Source organism: Grampus griseus (genome assembly GCF_964374135.1).
Source record: "Grampus griseus genome assembly, chromosome: 16".
Classification (NCBI taxonomy): Eukaryota; Metazoa; Chordata; class Mammalia; order Artiodactyla; family Delphinidae; genus Grampus; species Grampus griseus.
Window position 1 is genome coordinate 81,408,879 of NC_139010.1, and position 13,157 is coordinate 81,422,035.

Consider the following 13,157-nt stretch of genomic DNA (forward strand, 5'->3'; position numbering starts at 1 on the left):
GGAGAAAATATATGTCCTCTGTTTCTTGAAATATCATTACTTTAGGGGAAAATATTTAAAAGCAAAGAAGTCTTTTAGGAAATTGTTAGCCATGAACCCCAGAAGTGATACATTGCAGTTAATGGCAATGGGACTGCTTAACCCCCGCCCCCCGGCTAGACCAAATCCCCCTTAGTGTGTCTGCACACACACACACACGTGCACAGACCTGCACACGCAAACATGTCCACATGCACAGCCACTTGCATGCTGGTCACTTCTGTTGCTAAGTGCTCTGGCCCCTCAGTTTCTCCATGTCTTGATTTTGTTTGGTGGTTTCTTTTTTCCCCTTCTTTTCCTTTCCTGCCAGCTCTGTCTGGTATGAGAAATTCCCCGTCTCTCCCACTTTACATTCTGATGAGGCTGCATTCCTCCTCACATGCTTCTGGTGGAGGAGAAGTGAGCCATAACTCATTGTGGAGTCGGTGGTTATTGCCTCCAAATTGGCCAAGGGGGATAGAGGCAGATTTTGAGAAATAAAAGTCCTCTCTTTGCCACAGCCCGGGAGCAGGGGCTGCACACACACTTTGCCTGATAACAGGGGCAGCAACTTTCCAGGGAACACAACGCACAGTGGTGGCGGTTTCGAGCCTGTCTTTCATTGCACATATTTAATGCGAGAATATTTCAAGCTTGTTTTTTCCAGACTGGACAGTCATGTATCAGGAAACATTTAATGTAGTTAGAAGGAAATGTAGCAAAAGGAAAGATGGTGAGGCTGGAGTGACCACTCTCCTAGCTGGCCAGCCTGGCACATGGCTTCTCCCTGGTGGGCTTTGATCCCAGATGCCTAGTTTACAGCAGTTTCTCCCATGAGTGTTGTGGGTCTCCTCATCTCATTGTATCTTTTGATTTGTTTACAGGGAAACTTCGTGGCCTGTATGACAGCTATTTTACGACAAATGGAAGATTATCATTATGCCCATTTGATCAAGACTTTTGGGAAAATGAGGACCGATGTGGTGGTGAGTGTAACTTTGACTTTCTATAACTGTGTTTTGAGGCCAGCATTTTAGGCAAAATGCTGATGTCAGTATTTCCATTTTCAGTATGATTTTGGACTTGCCTCCACTTGATTTCAGAAGCCACTAGGGATGGTCTAACTAAAGGCGTGTTTATAAGAAGATAAGGGTCAAGATACAGACTCTCTCCTTCTACTGACCTGGGGAGTGATTCAGGGTGTCAGCCGAGAAAAGCCCCTTTTCTTTTCTCTCCCATGCTTTGTGGTCACGGAGAATTTGGTGATGTTACCCATGGAGAGTCTGTCATTACCTGCTGTTCATTGATTGATTGACTTTCAATAGCAGAAGCCAGGAAGCATTGTCAGCCCTAATTGTGCTCCGTTATTAATTAGCTTTAGTCACGGAGGCTCGTTAGCATTTCTCGAAATAATTCTCTAGTCATCCTCAGTGGGAGTATGATACGACTTAATTAGGAGACGTACAGAGGGGAACTTAGGAGCTCTGTCCGTAACAAGCTGACATCGCAGGGCCATACAGCAGATGTCCTCTGCGAAGCCGCAGCCAATGTGTCTGCAGAGTTTCTGAGTGTATGTCCACCTCGGCTCTCCTGTCTGGGAACACAGACTCCATTTCTGAGGCCCCTAGATTCCTATAGACTGCAGCAAGTTCTACTAGCGTTTCCAGAACAAGGTTGGTTGCACTTTCCATCAATCTTATTAAGGGATAGAGACAATGCATTTAAGGCTTTTTTCCAAAGGATTAATTCTAATTAAAAAAACAACCTTATTAACTGTTGCTGCTGTATGTGTGTGTGCGTGCGTATGTATATTTAAATTATATATATATAATATTTAATATAATGATAATAATATATGTATTTAAATTTCTAAAAAATTGATTTATACCTTAAAATCATAGCAATTTTCCTTAAATAAAAGTCAAGGAGCAAGAATGTGTATGTGTTTGCGTGTCTCTGTGTTTAGTCTTCCTTAAAAATATTAACGAGCAGTTGAATGTAGGACTGTACTCAGGCGTGTAACATGTAGCACGTGTGATTATATCCTGCGATTCTTCAGCAGTCACGGCACAGTGAAATCAGATTTGCCATGTGAAACATTTCATGCCTCATGTTTGATCACGGGAAGGATAGTTGTAGCTGAACCTTTATGAACAATTTCCTAGACAACACTTCAGGCTGAATAATAAACTTTTCAGAATGAGAAGCATTACCTGTGCTGAAAACTTAGGACTCCATTTAATTATTTGCCCTTTATCAGAATAGTCACATGATCAAAATCATACTATTCATGCAGACTGTTAAAAATATTTAATCTGGGGCTTCCCTGGTGGCGCAGTGGTTGAGAGTCTGCCTGCCGATGCAGGGGACACGGGTTCGTGCCCCGGTCCGGGAGGATCCCACGTGCCGCGGAGCGGCTGGACCCGTGAGCCATGGCTGCTGAGCCTGCGCGTCCGTAGCTTGTGCTCTGCAACGGGAGAGGCCACAACAGTGAGAGGCCCGCGTACCGCAAAAAAATACATATATATATATTTAATCTGAATTATTCAGTGTTGCTGTGGATAGGGAAGCTTCAATGTATTGTGAAAAGCGATTATACAAAATAGTGTTTAAAAATGACTAATTTGCCGAATTCCAAGTGTGTACCCTCTCTCCTTCACAGAGTAGATCATCAGATACTTGTTGCATGTTGTGGTCCTGATATCCCAAGGGATTTTGCTTCCTTAGACACCGTAGTTCAGAACAGCAATTATTTGCAGACAATTGGATTTCCATTATAAAATGGCATTTGTGGTTTGGATATCATGAATTCATACTGCAAGGATCGTAAACCTTTTTTATTGTTGTTAATCTGTCAGAACTTTGTAAAGTGTGTTCCTATCTATTAACTATACGTAGAGGGTATTTGACTATTTTCCTACTTGGACAAATGCTCACAAAAATGAAAGGTCGTTTTGTGTTAAATAATTGGAAGTTAATTAGTAATGCAGTGTACGAAGAGCCTAGACCATTTTCTCAAGACTACTTCCTTGTAAGAAGTGCTTCTTCAGGTTTTCACATTCAGCTCTGGTTTGGTTGGATGAGTCATTCGCATACAAAATCTCAGTTATTATCAACACCAAAGTCACAGGCCTCAGAACTGGTACTTTTACAGTCTCTCAAGTGACCCTTTGGACCCCAAGACAGTGAAAGGATGGAGCACAGCATGGAACTGAAAGGCTAATCCAGGAAAGGAAAAGGGTGGACGCGTTTGGCTCAAAAGTCTCTCATGACAGAGACAGTCCCTTTAGGATGGTGAGCCATGTGGGGTCTTTAAGTTCTTCTGCGGTGGAGATGCTGGCCTGAAGAAGGGGCTGCTAGCTGTCTTGTGTCCCAGTTACTTAAGCAGGACCACAGGTGGAGAACTTACTCAGTGTCCATAGTAAGATCAGAGGTGAAGAGGAGTACTCTGGACCTTCCAGGGGAGCCTGTTCTCTTGACACTTGTCCCAAGTTCCCACTAAGTGGCCATAAAGGAATGTTTGTGGAGTGACTGAGTGAATAATGACGTATCCAAGAACAGTGCAGGTGGAAGTAACGTTTATTGGTTACAGGTTGAGTGAATGCAGGATACAGGACGGCGAAGGTTGAAAGAACCAGGCTGTGGGGTCCCTCTCATATCCAAGGAGGACCCAGGGGCAGCCACAGGCTACCGTGCATCCCCGCCTCTTTCTGTGGCCTCTCCCAGTCCTGTGCAATTGTAGGTTATGTAGGGAAGCCCGGTCAGGCAGAGCTCTGAGCTCTTAGCTCTTAGTCCTCCTCCTGGATTACCCTCCTGCCTCCGTTCAGCTTCCATCCCAACACCTTCTGGGAACCCCTACCCGACACCTGCCTTGACCTCACCTGGTGGCTATCGCCCACTGCCCCTTCCCTTGTACCTTGTCCATCCCAGTCAACCAGCAGCCTGTGCTGGGGTGGTCCAGCGTGACTTCTCACAAATGGAAAGTGGTGAGGATGCTCACGGGGATTATGAAAGCAAGAATATTTGCCAGGTGACTGTCCTTGCCTGGGAAACATTCTGCTATTGGGCAGGCCTGGTCTTAAAGAGCCTTGATTTCTGTGTGAAATGGCCACCGAAGGGTGATCCACAAGCTTGTGTAGGGAATGTCATGAGGAGCAGGAGGAGCCTTGCTCTGAGCATCCGTTTCTTTATTTCTTGTGACCATTCCTCGTAGACGAAGCTTATCGAAGACTGTCTCCACTGGGTGATGAGTTTGGGGGTGCAGAATCCTTTTATAGTGAATTCACTCAATAGCTGTTTATTGGAGACTGACTTTGTGTTAACAGGCGGAGGAGGTGACAGCAGGCAATGCAGACGGGTTTTGCTCTCGTGGCCCCCAGTCTAGTGGAGAATATCACAGGTAATCAGGGAGTCCTTCAGATAACCCAGGCTATCCATGCTCCAAAAGAATGATCCCTGTGAAGCAGCCAGACTGGACTGAGTCGGGTGGTCAGGAAGCCTTCTTTGCAAAGGAGAGGATTGTGGAATATCGAGGAATAGAAGAAAGGGCACTCACTGTAGGTGGTAGAGCAGCAAGAGTCCTGGGGGTGAGGTGCAGCCGGACAGGTGCTGGGGCATCCAACTGCACAGGACCCCATTGGTCATGCTAAGAGGCTTTGTGTTTTTCTGCTTGTTTGGTTTCCGTTTCTGTATCATTTATTTACTGTTTTTCCCTTAATTATTTAAAATTGTTTTTAAGGCATTTATTTTTTGAGTAAACTTTTTATTTTGAGAAAATTGTAGTCACATGCAGCTGGAAAAGACAATGCAGAGCGCCCCTGTATTCTTTATCCAGTTTCTCCCAATAGTGGCATCTTGCAAAACTATAGAACAATGTCGAAATCAGAATGTAGACGGTGATACAGTTCACTGATCTCATGTTGATTCTCTCCATTTTGCTTGTGCTCTTTGCTCTATTTATCTTGAAAAATTTCAAACATACAGAAAAGCTGAAAGAATAGTACGATGGAAACCATTCTTCCTGTCATCTGAATCCATCAGTTGCAAGCACCTTGCCATATTTGCCTTCCCTGGATCTCCATGGACCTCTTTCTATGTAGCCAAATCCCGTAAGTGTGTGAGAAACATGTAAGTGGTTCAGCAGATATCTCTCAAGGTTGGAGACGACAGTCAACGGCCTTAATGACCTTCCAGAACGTAACAATCACCTCCTCATACCGTCTGTATTCAGATTTCTCCTCAGTTCTCCCCAGTCTTTGTTGTATTTCGTTATAGGCTTTCTCAAACCTGCATCTAGTCTGGATTCACACGTTGTATTTGGTTCTCTCTCATTCATCTCTTCTTTTTTCTAGAATGAGTTCATCACCTTGTTTTTCCTTCCCATTCATGGCATTGCTTTTTAACATTCTACTTCATTTTTATTTATTGTTTTGAAGGGATAAAGTCATTAGCTTTGCAGACTTTCACCCATCCTGGAATTTTTGATTGCTGCCTCGTGTGCAGATTTGTTTCTGCAAATTCCTATGTCCTGCAAACTGGAAGCTTGATCTAAAATTCAAGTTCCCCCTTTTGGCAAGCGGAATAGAAGTTGGTGTTAAGCATTCCCTGGTGTGTCTGTTGGGAGTCTGGAAATGCTGGGCTGACCACTACTGATGATGCTGGGTTTGATCACTTGGTTAAAAGGGAGTCACTACCAGATCTCTCTGTTGTGAAGATACATGCCCCTTGAAGATTATCATGTAATCTTTGGGTAATACTTTGGCATCTGCAGAAAATTGCAAAGGTCTTCCTCTAGCAATCTTTCATCTGATAAGTTTAGCATGTATTGATGGTCCTTGTCTGAAACAGTTATTTCTCTGACTTAAGAGAATGGTGACTTCCTACTTCTGAGAATCAAGACTCTTTGGCTTTAATCTAAGAACACTGGGAAGCCCCTGAGGACGTGGGTTCAGTGGGAGATTGGGGGAAGTGTTGGTGCCCTGATCAGATTTGTAATTTGAAAAGGTCACTCTGGGTGAAGTGTGGGGACCAAGAGAGACAAGAATGACCATAGGTAGATGGGCTAGGATGCCCCGCTGGTAGTCCAGGTGAAAAAGGATGATCAGTTATCCAAGTGGGTGGGTATAGAGATGGACAGAAGCGGATGGTTTTACAAGAAGATTTTGCCTGTGGAATACACTGATGGCTCTTGTTAGAGCTGTCCACTTATTATATGGAGCATCTTGTGAATAATCTAACTAAAAATGTAGCAGGGATGAATTGATTATAAAAAAATGAACTTTTCACAAAATATCTCATGTGAATCTTCCAACTCCCCTCTTTGACTTGGAGATAGCAGTTGTAATAGTCCATTCAGCCTCATCAGCCGTTCTAGGCCAATGCCATGGTGGGGACCACCACCATGGCTAGTAAATTATGCAGACCGACAGGGAAGCCTTGCAAAACCTCATCTCCGACAATCTGCAGCATTTTGTTTGATCAGCAAAGTACCAACATTTAACAGCTGAGCCATACTAATGAAGTACGGGACTGTGTTTCCTAGAGGGGAAAAAAAAAAAAGGAATTGGGAAAATATGCTTCTCTTCTAGAATAATAAAAACCAGACCCTGTATCTCAATTATTAGGCTTTGAGGAGTGATCAGCAAGAAAGCCAGCAATTTCATGCAAATAGAGATGTGACTAAATTACGGCACTCAGCCGGCAAAGTAGACAACCTGGTCATTAAAATGTGAAACTCTCGACAAAGTGGGGAAACTTAAGGAGTGAAGTATGAATTTCAGTAATTAAACTGGGGAGAGAAACTGTTCCTTGTGTCAGGGGGCACCTAGAGCACCCCTGCTCACAAGCCCTGCTGGTCAGGGCTCCTGTGGGCAGAGTTTGGAGGACATGGAACTGACTTTTCCCTCCTGACTCTGCCCGGGATCCTAACCTCTCCTGCACTGGAGGCCTCTGTTGTATAAAGGGTGATCATGATTGCTCCTTGAGTTTTTATTCATGGGAGGAGGCTCGACAGACCCCTCCCAAGGCAGAGATGACTCGCTGTAACCTGGCATTGCTGTTTCGGTTGCAGAGGAAGCATCTCTGAACATCGGCTTACTGCTGCTGTCAGATGGAACTGGTGTCTCTTTGCAAGAAGTTCTTGGGTAGAACTCTGTGCTGGGAATTGCTTTCTTGGCTCCATAAATTCTGTTCACCACCTTGGTCTTCACAGCCATTGTACCTAATTATGAATCAGTAGATTAAATAAATGAGAAACATCCACTCTATTTGGCCATCTCTGACTGTAACCTCATTTTCCTACATGAATTCTCAGTTGCCTGTCCCCTTCCCACCCAGATCTTGAGGGAGCATGCATCCCGGGCTACCGGGATGTGTGCTTTTCAGGATAACCGCTTGTTTTGTTCAGGTTAGCTCAGAATAAGCACTAAACTGTCAGATTCAAGAAATTTTCCTAATTCTGGCAGGCACAGAGTGGACCCACTAGGAAAGGGGAACCCTTCCCGATGCCAGGAGCGGTCTGATTGGCCAGGAAGCAAGGTGGGGCAGCAGGGCACCACTCGTGAAATTCAGGGACCATCTAGGAGACAACAGAGGTATAACTGAGGAGCTTGTGGATTTGAGGATGCCACATAAAAGAGTCTGGAATGCGACCACATGCTCAAATGGTTTACTGGGAGCTGAATAGGTGCAGATGGTCAGGAGTTCCTGTTTGAGCCTTTCAGCTGTTAAATTACATAAGAAAAAGGAAAGGATAATAATACCACATATTCAACCCAGTGGGCCCTGTTCATAATGAAAAATCTCTGTAGAGTAAATACAAGACATAGTTATGACCTGCGTGTTACGTTTGTTTAAAAAGGTTTCTTTAAGCAGAAAGAGTGTGACTATGTATTTGTAACCTTTGGGGACTGACTCTTTGTGACTCTTAGATATGCCCAAGGAGTATCTTTTAATATGTCCTTGGGAAAGTTCTCCGGGACAGGAGGTGGTGCTCAGGCAAACAGAAAGGCGGAAGTGTAATACATACCTCCTGTGAAATACATCTTCATTACTTTTTCGTATGTTCTCATTCAGTTAAAAGAAAAAAAAAAAAGTCATTTATAATGTAAAATTATTCCAGGGGGCATTGGTTTTCACCTTTTTCTGGGTGGGTTGTTTCAGTGTTCTCTTTTTTATTTCAGGATTTTCTGATGGAAACATTCATCATGTTTAAGAACCTCATTGGGAAGAATGTCTACCCTTTCGACTGGGTGATCATGAACATGATGCAGAATAAGTGAGTACGGGGGAAGGCTCTCCTTGATGAGGTGCCTGATTCATGTCTGGTGGGAATGGAGGTGTTGCTTGGATACCGTGGGGTCTCCCACGTTGTACAGGGTGCTCCCCCTTCTGTGATGCAAATGGTTCTTTGGAGAAATGGGCCTGGAGATTGGGTGCTTTGCCTATGCCAGCACAGGCTCTGGGGCTGAGAACTTGGGCTCTGCCCCCTGGAGAAAACAGATACGAACATGACCCGCCTTTCCCTTCACCTTTGGCAAGGGCATCAGTTTGCCGTCTAATCTGAACCGTGTGTGTTTGTTACCCAAAGCGATTCTCAGCTCTGTGGGAGTTTTTTGAAATGTGTCTGCATTTCACGTATTTCAGCTGGAAAGCATCACGAGCATTTTCATCACACGTATTAACTATTAAGCACGTGCCTTGTTCATCTTCTCGTGAGGGCTGTTGGTTAATTTTCTAGCACTTGGGTTTTATAATTTCTGTAAGCGCCAACAAAGATCATGGGGTTCTCGATCGCATGTGGTTTCTAGAAGGAATTTCTGTTGACTTCTTTTTTCTGCTTCTTTCTTTTTGCAGTTTTTATGGAGATAATTGTAGGTTCATAGTCAGTGCTGCGGTAAGAAGTAAGACAGGAGATCTTGTGTACCATTTACCCAGTTTTCCTTGATGATAACATTTTGTAAAACCTTAGCCCCAAACTACAACCAGGGAGCTGACATTGATACAATTTACCCATCTTCTTCAGATCTTCCCAGCTTGACTGGTACTCATTAGTGTTTGTGTTTGGTGTCTTGCAATTTTTTTCACATGCATGTGTTCTCAAATCCACCCTCACGGTGAAAACACTGAACATTGCCTTCACCACAGGGGATCCTGTGGTTCCCCGTTTGTGACCCTCCCCCTTCCCTAATCCCTGGCAACCACTCATTTGTTCTCCATTTCTAAAATTTTGTCATTTCAAAAATGTTATATAAATGGAATCATACAGGCTGTAACCTTTTGGGATGATTGACTTTTTTTCTTTCACTCTGCCTAATTGCCTGGAGACTCATTTAGGTTCTCGGATCAGTGGTTTGTTCCTTTTCATTGCTGAGTTAGTGTTCCCAGTATGGATGTGCCACAGGTGGTTTAACCATTTTTACTGTTTAAGGACGTCTAGACTATTTCCAGTTTGGGGCTATTACAAATACATCTGCTGTGAACATTCCTGTACAGGTTTTTGTATGAACTTAAGTCTTCATTTCTCTGACACAACTGACCTGGGATGCAAATGCTGGATTGCATGGTAATCATATGTTTAGTTTTGTAAGAAACTGCCAGACTCTGCCATTCTCCGTTCCCGTGAGCCATGTAAGAGAGATCCAGCTTCTCTGCATCCTCGTCAGCATTTGCTGTTGTCACCGTTTTTCATTTTAGCCCTTCTGATACATGTGTACGATGTCTCATCGTGGTTTTCATTTACGTTTTTCCTGAGCCTCTTTTTAATGATTTGTCCACCCTATGGATAAATTCATAGCAGCAAGGGCCTTTCCCTTTGCCTTTTGTGGGTGATGCTCCTTTCCAGGACAGCAGAGATGAAATCGGCCCTGTGTACCATAAGCTGTGGGTTCTGAGCAGGCCTCCGCTAGGACTGAGCCGAAGTAAGTGTTGTCCATCTTAAGTCATACGTTGCTGTGGCTGAAGCCTCCTTCCTCACATCAGACAACATCTGAGAATTAAGTGGAGAGGCTCGGGAGGGAGCGGCCTCTCACAGCTGGAGATGTAAACGTGGCCAGCGCTCACAGCAGGGGTCCTGGCCTTGGCCTCTTGCATTTCCACCTGCTCTCTCTTGGGATCTGAATCCTCACCCAGAAAGTGAGGAACTTAAAGCACGAGGAGTTTCTTCCTTTCTTCTCTGTCGGGATTAAGTTTTGTGAGTGATGATTTAGAATGAGTCTAGAGAGCTGCAGTGTTCATGTTTTTAGTGGCGTATCTTCAACAAACAACAAACAAAACCCACTGTCCTGGATCTACAGGAAGACTCGGGCTCTCCTTGCTCTGCTGGATGCCGTAGCTGAAAACGACAGACCCGTCCTTGCCGTCTAGCAATGAAATAACTCGAGGCCTCTGCATTTAACTAGACCCGGCAGATAAACTCGCCACGTCGGTGGTGAAATCACGACTCCGTTACTCGACTGAGTAGAGCTAAAGGCGGCCGCTGAGTCAGGCAGCCGGGCGGCCCCGGGTGTGGTCGGGAGGCGTGCGTGTGGACGCCTGACCCCGCGTGTGGACTTGACCTGTGCTGCATCTCCCCTGCAGAGTGGCCGTGTCCTAGCACCCAGGCTGTGCATTCCATACCCTGGGGACAAGGGTGAGAGAGGGTTGCTCCTGCAATGTCAGATGCCATCTGTCCTCAGAAGTTGTGTGACTTGGTGACCCCAGTCCCAGGGGTCCCACCGAGGTAAACTGTCACCCCACTGAGGAGGATGCAGCCACACTTTACTTTGATGCTATTTTTTTTTTTTTTTTTTTTTGCGGTACGCAGGCCTCTCACTATTGTGGCCTCTCCCGTTGCGGAGCACAGGCTCCGGACGCGCAGGCTCAGCGGCCATGGCTCATGGGCCCAGCCGCTCTGCGGCATGTGGGATCTTCCCGGACCGGGGCACGAACCCGTGTCCCCTGCATCGGCAGGCGGACTCTCAACCACTGCGCCACCAGGGAAGCCCCTGATGCTATTTTGATGGTGATGGAGAGTCTGTTTTCAGTTATACCCTTACGGTTGCATCATAGCCTCTTCCTGCGACTGCATCCTCTGCCTTCTCCTGCCAGCACTGAGGTATCTGATCGTCACCCCGGACCTGCACGTGGGCGAAAGCCACGTACTCTGTGACTCAAAGCATGGAGCGCAGCCCTCAGAGTTTCCTTCTCCAGAGACCCTGTCCAGCTTCTCCCAGGATGTTCTGTAGTTCCCGGGGTGAGGATGTCGCTTGACCCGTGCTCGCTGGAATTGTGCGTTCCCTGCATTCCTCCTCACGTGCCACTCTGCAGGGTGCAGCCACGTGACAGAGATGCAGGTGTGCCGTGGCATCTCCACCAACCCAAGCCTTTGCGTCTCAGCCACAGGGAGGAGAGCTCTTTGTTTGTAAGGAAAGGCAGCTCTGCAAGGCAGAAGCCCTGGTTTGTTGTGTCCTCTTAAAGGCAGATGCCGGAGACTTCTGAGGATAAAGTCTTGTGTCAATGATGATGGAATTAGGGTCTGGAGCCGGAAGTCTATCCTATTATCTTGGGCAGTGTGCTCGTAGGCTGCAGCCCTAAAAGACATCTCCATAAAGGAGGAAACGCTCAGAATGTAAAATCCCTGTGGTTTCTTTTATGTTGTACATAAAATGTACGGAGCCATCTCATCAAGAATTCTAGTACTCTGAGGCCAAGTCTCCCAGCTGACAGCATTTCTTCCATCAGAACATCCCAAGGAGGAGCTGTGTCTGTGTATGCCTGTGTGTGTGTGTGTGTGTGTGTGTGTGTGTGGTATGTGTGCATGCGCATGTATATGGACGTTTGTGCATGTGTGTGGTTGTGTGTGCACGCACACGTGTGTATGTGTCTGTGTACGTGTGTGTGGGTTTGTTGATACCAAGTAAAGACCTTGTTTTTTTTTTTTTTTTTTTTTGCTACACTGCAGCTTGTGGGATTTTAGTTCCCCAACCAGGGATTGAACCCAGGCCCTTGCAGTGAGAGCACCGAGTCCTAACCACTGGACCACCAGGGAGTTCCCTAAAGACACTTATATTTGCAGAGATTTTGACTCTGAGAAGCTGCAGCCAATCCGCCTTCCTCTCACAGCTGACACACTTTGCAGGCACAAGGTCCCCAGCCACAGGGAATAACAGAAGAGCAGGCCATGAAGGAGGCATTTTAGACTCTGATCAAAGTTGGAGCTGTGAGGGACTTCCCTGGTGGTGCAGTGGTTAAGAATCCGCTTGCCAATGCAGGGGACACGGGTTCGATCCCTGGTCCGGGGTAGATCCCACATGCCACAGAGCAACTAAGCCCGTGCGTCACAACTACTGAGCCTGCGCTCTAGAGGCCACGAGCCACAACTACTGAGCCTGTGTTCTAGAGCCCGCAAGCCATGACTACTGAGCCTGCACTCTAGAGCCCGCGTGCCACAGCTGCTGAGCCCACATGCCTAGAGCCCGTGCTCCGCAACAAGAGAAGCCACCGCAATGAGAAGCCCGTGCACTGCAACGAAGAGTAGCCCCCGCTTGCTGCAACTAGAGAAAACCCGTGCGCAGCAATGAAGACCCGACGCAACCAAAAATAAATAGTCAATAAATAAATAAATAAATAAATAAATAAAAAGTTGGGGCTGTGATCATTGTAATTTTCTTTCTTACATCTTACTGCCTTAAAACGCTACCCCCTCTGTTGAATAAACAATATTGAGTTTTAGAAGCTGAATCGGTTGGGTGGCTGAGGAAGATACTGCCTCCATGCAGCCAGCTAGGTAACACTTAAAGCTATCTTAAGACATCTGGTTGGTGACCCTTTAGTTTTCTTTAACATCCTTGTTTAAATGCCAGTTTCAGAGTGCAGAGTTTATCTCCTTTTTCATTTAACACATGCATTCTTTGTGATGTGTTGTGTGTTTTCATCTTCAGGCTAAGGGTGAGCTGAAACATATGCTTCCCACGTGCCAAGCACTTCTCGGGGGAGACTACAAGTCATCATGTCCTTAATACCCTCAGCAGCACTTTGAGACAGCTGTTGTTTTTATGCCCACTTTACAGATGGGAAAGTTGAGGCACAAAGGTTTCTTAAGTTGCCAAAAAACACACAGCTGGGAGGTTATAGGGCCAGTCCCGTAGCCTAAAACCACGCTG

At 45.8% G+C, this 13,157-nt stretch overlaps 1 protein-coding gene across 3 annotated transcripts in view; it reads left to right on the plus strand.

Annotated features, from left to right (window-relative positions):
- Positions 1-13,157, plus strand: part of DOCK1 (dedicator of cytokinesis 1) — a 526,850-nt gene that overhangs the window by 319,798 nt on the left and 193,895 nt on the right. For all 3 annotated transcript variants that reach the window (XM_082673365.1, XM_082673366.1, XM_082673367.1), the window contains exons 28-29: positions 903-1,004; positions 8,199-8,293. In XM_082673365.1, coding sequence (XP_082529491.1) covers positions 903-1,004; positions 8,199-8,293 — 197 coding nt within the window. The remainder of the gene's footprint in view (positions 1-902; positions 1,005-8,198; positions 8,294-13,157) is intronic.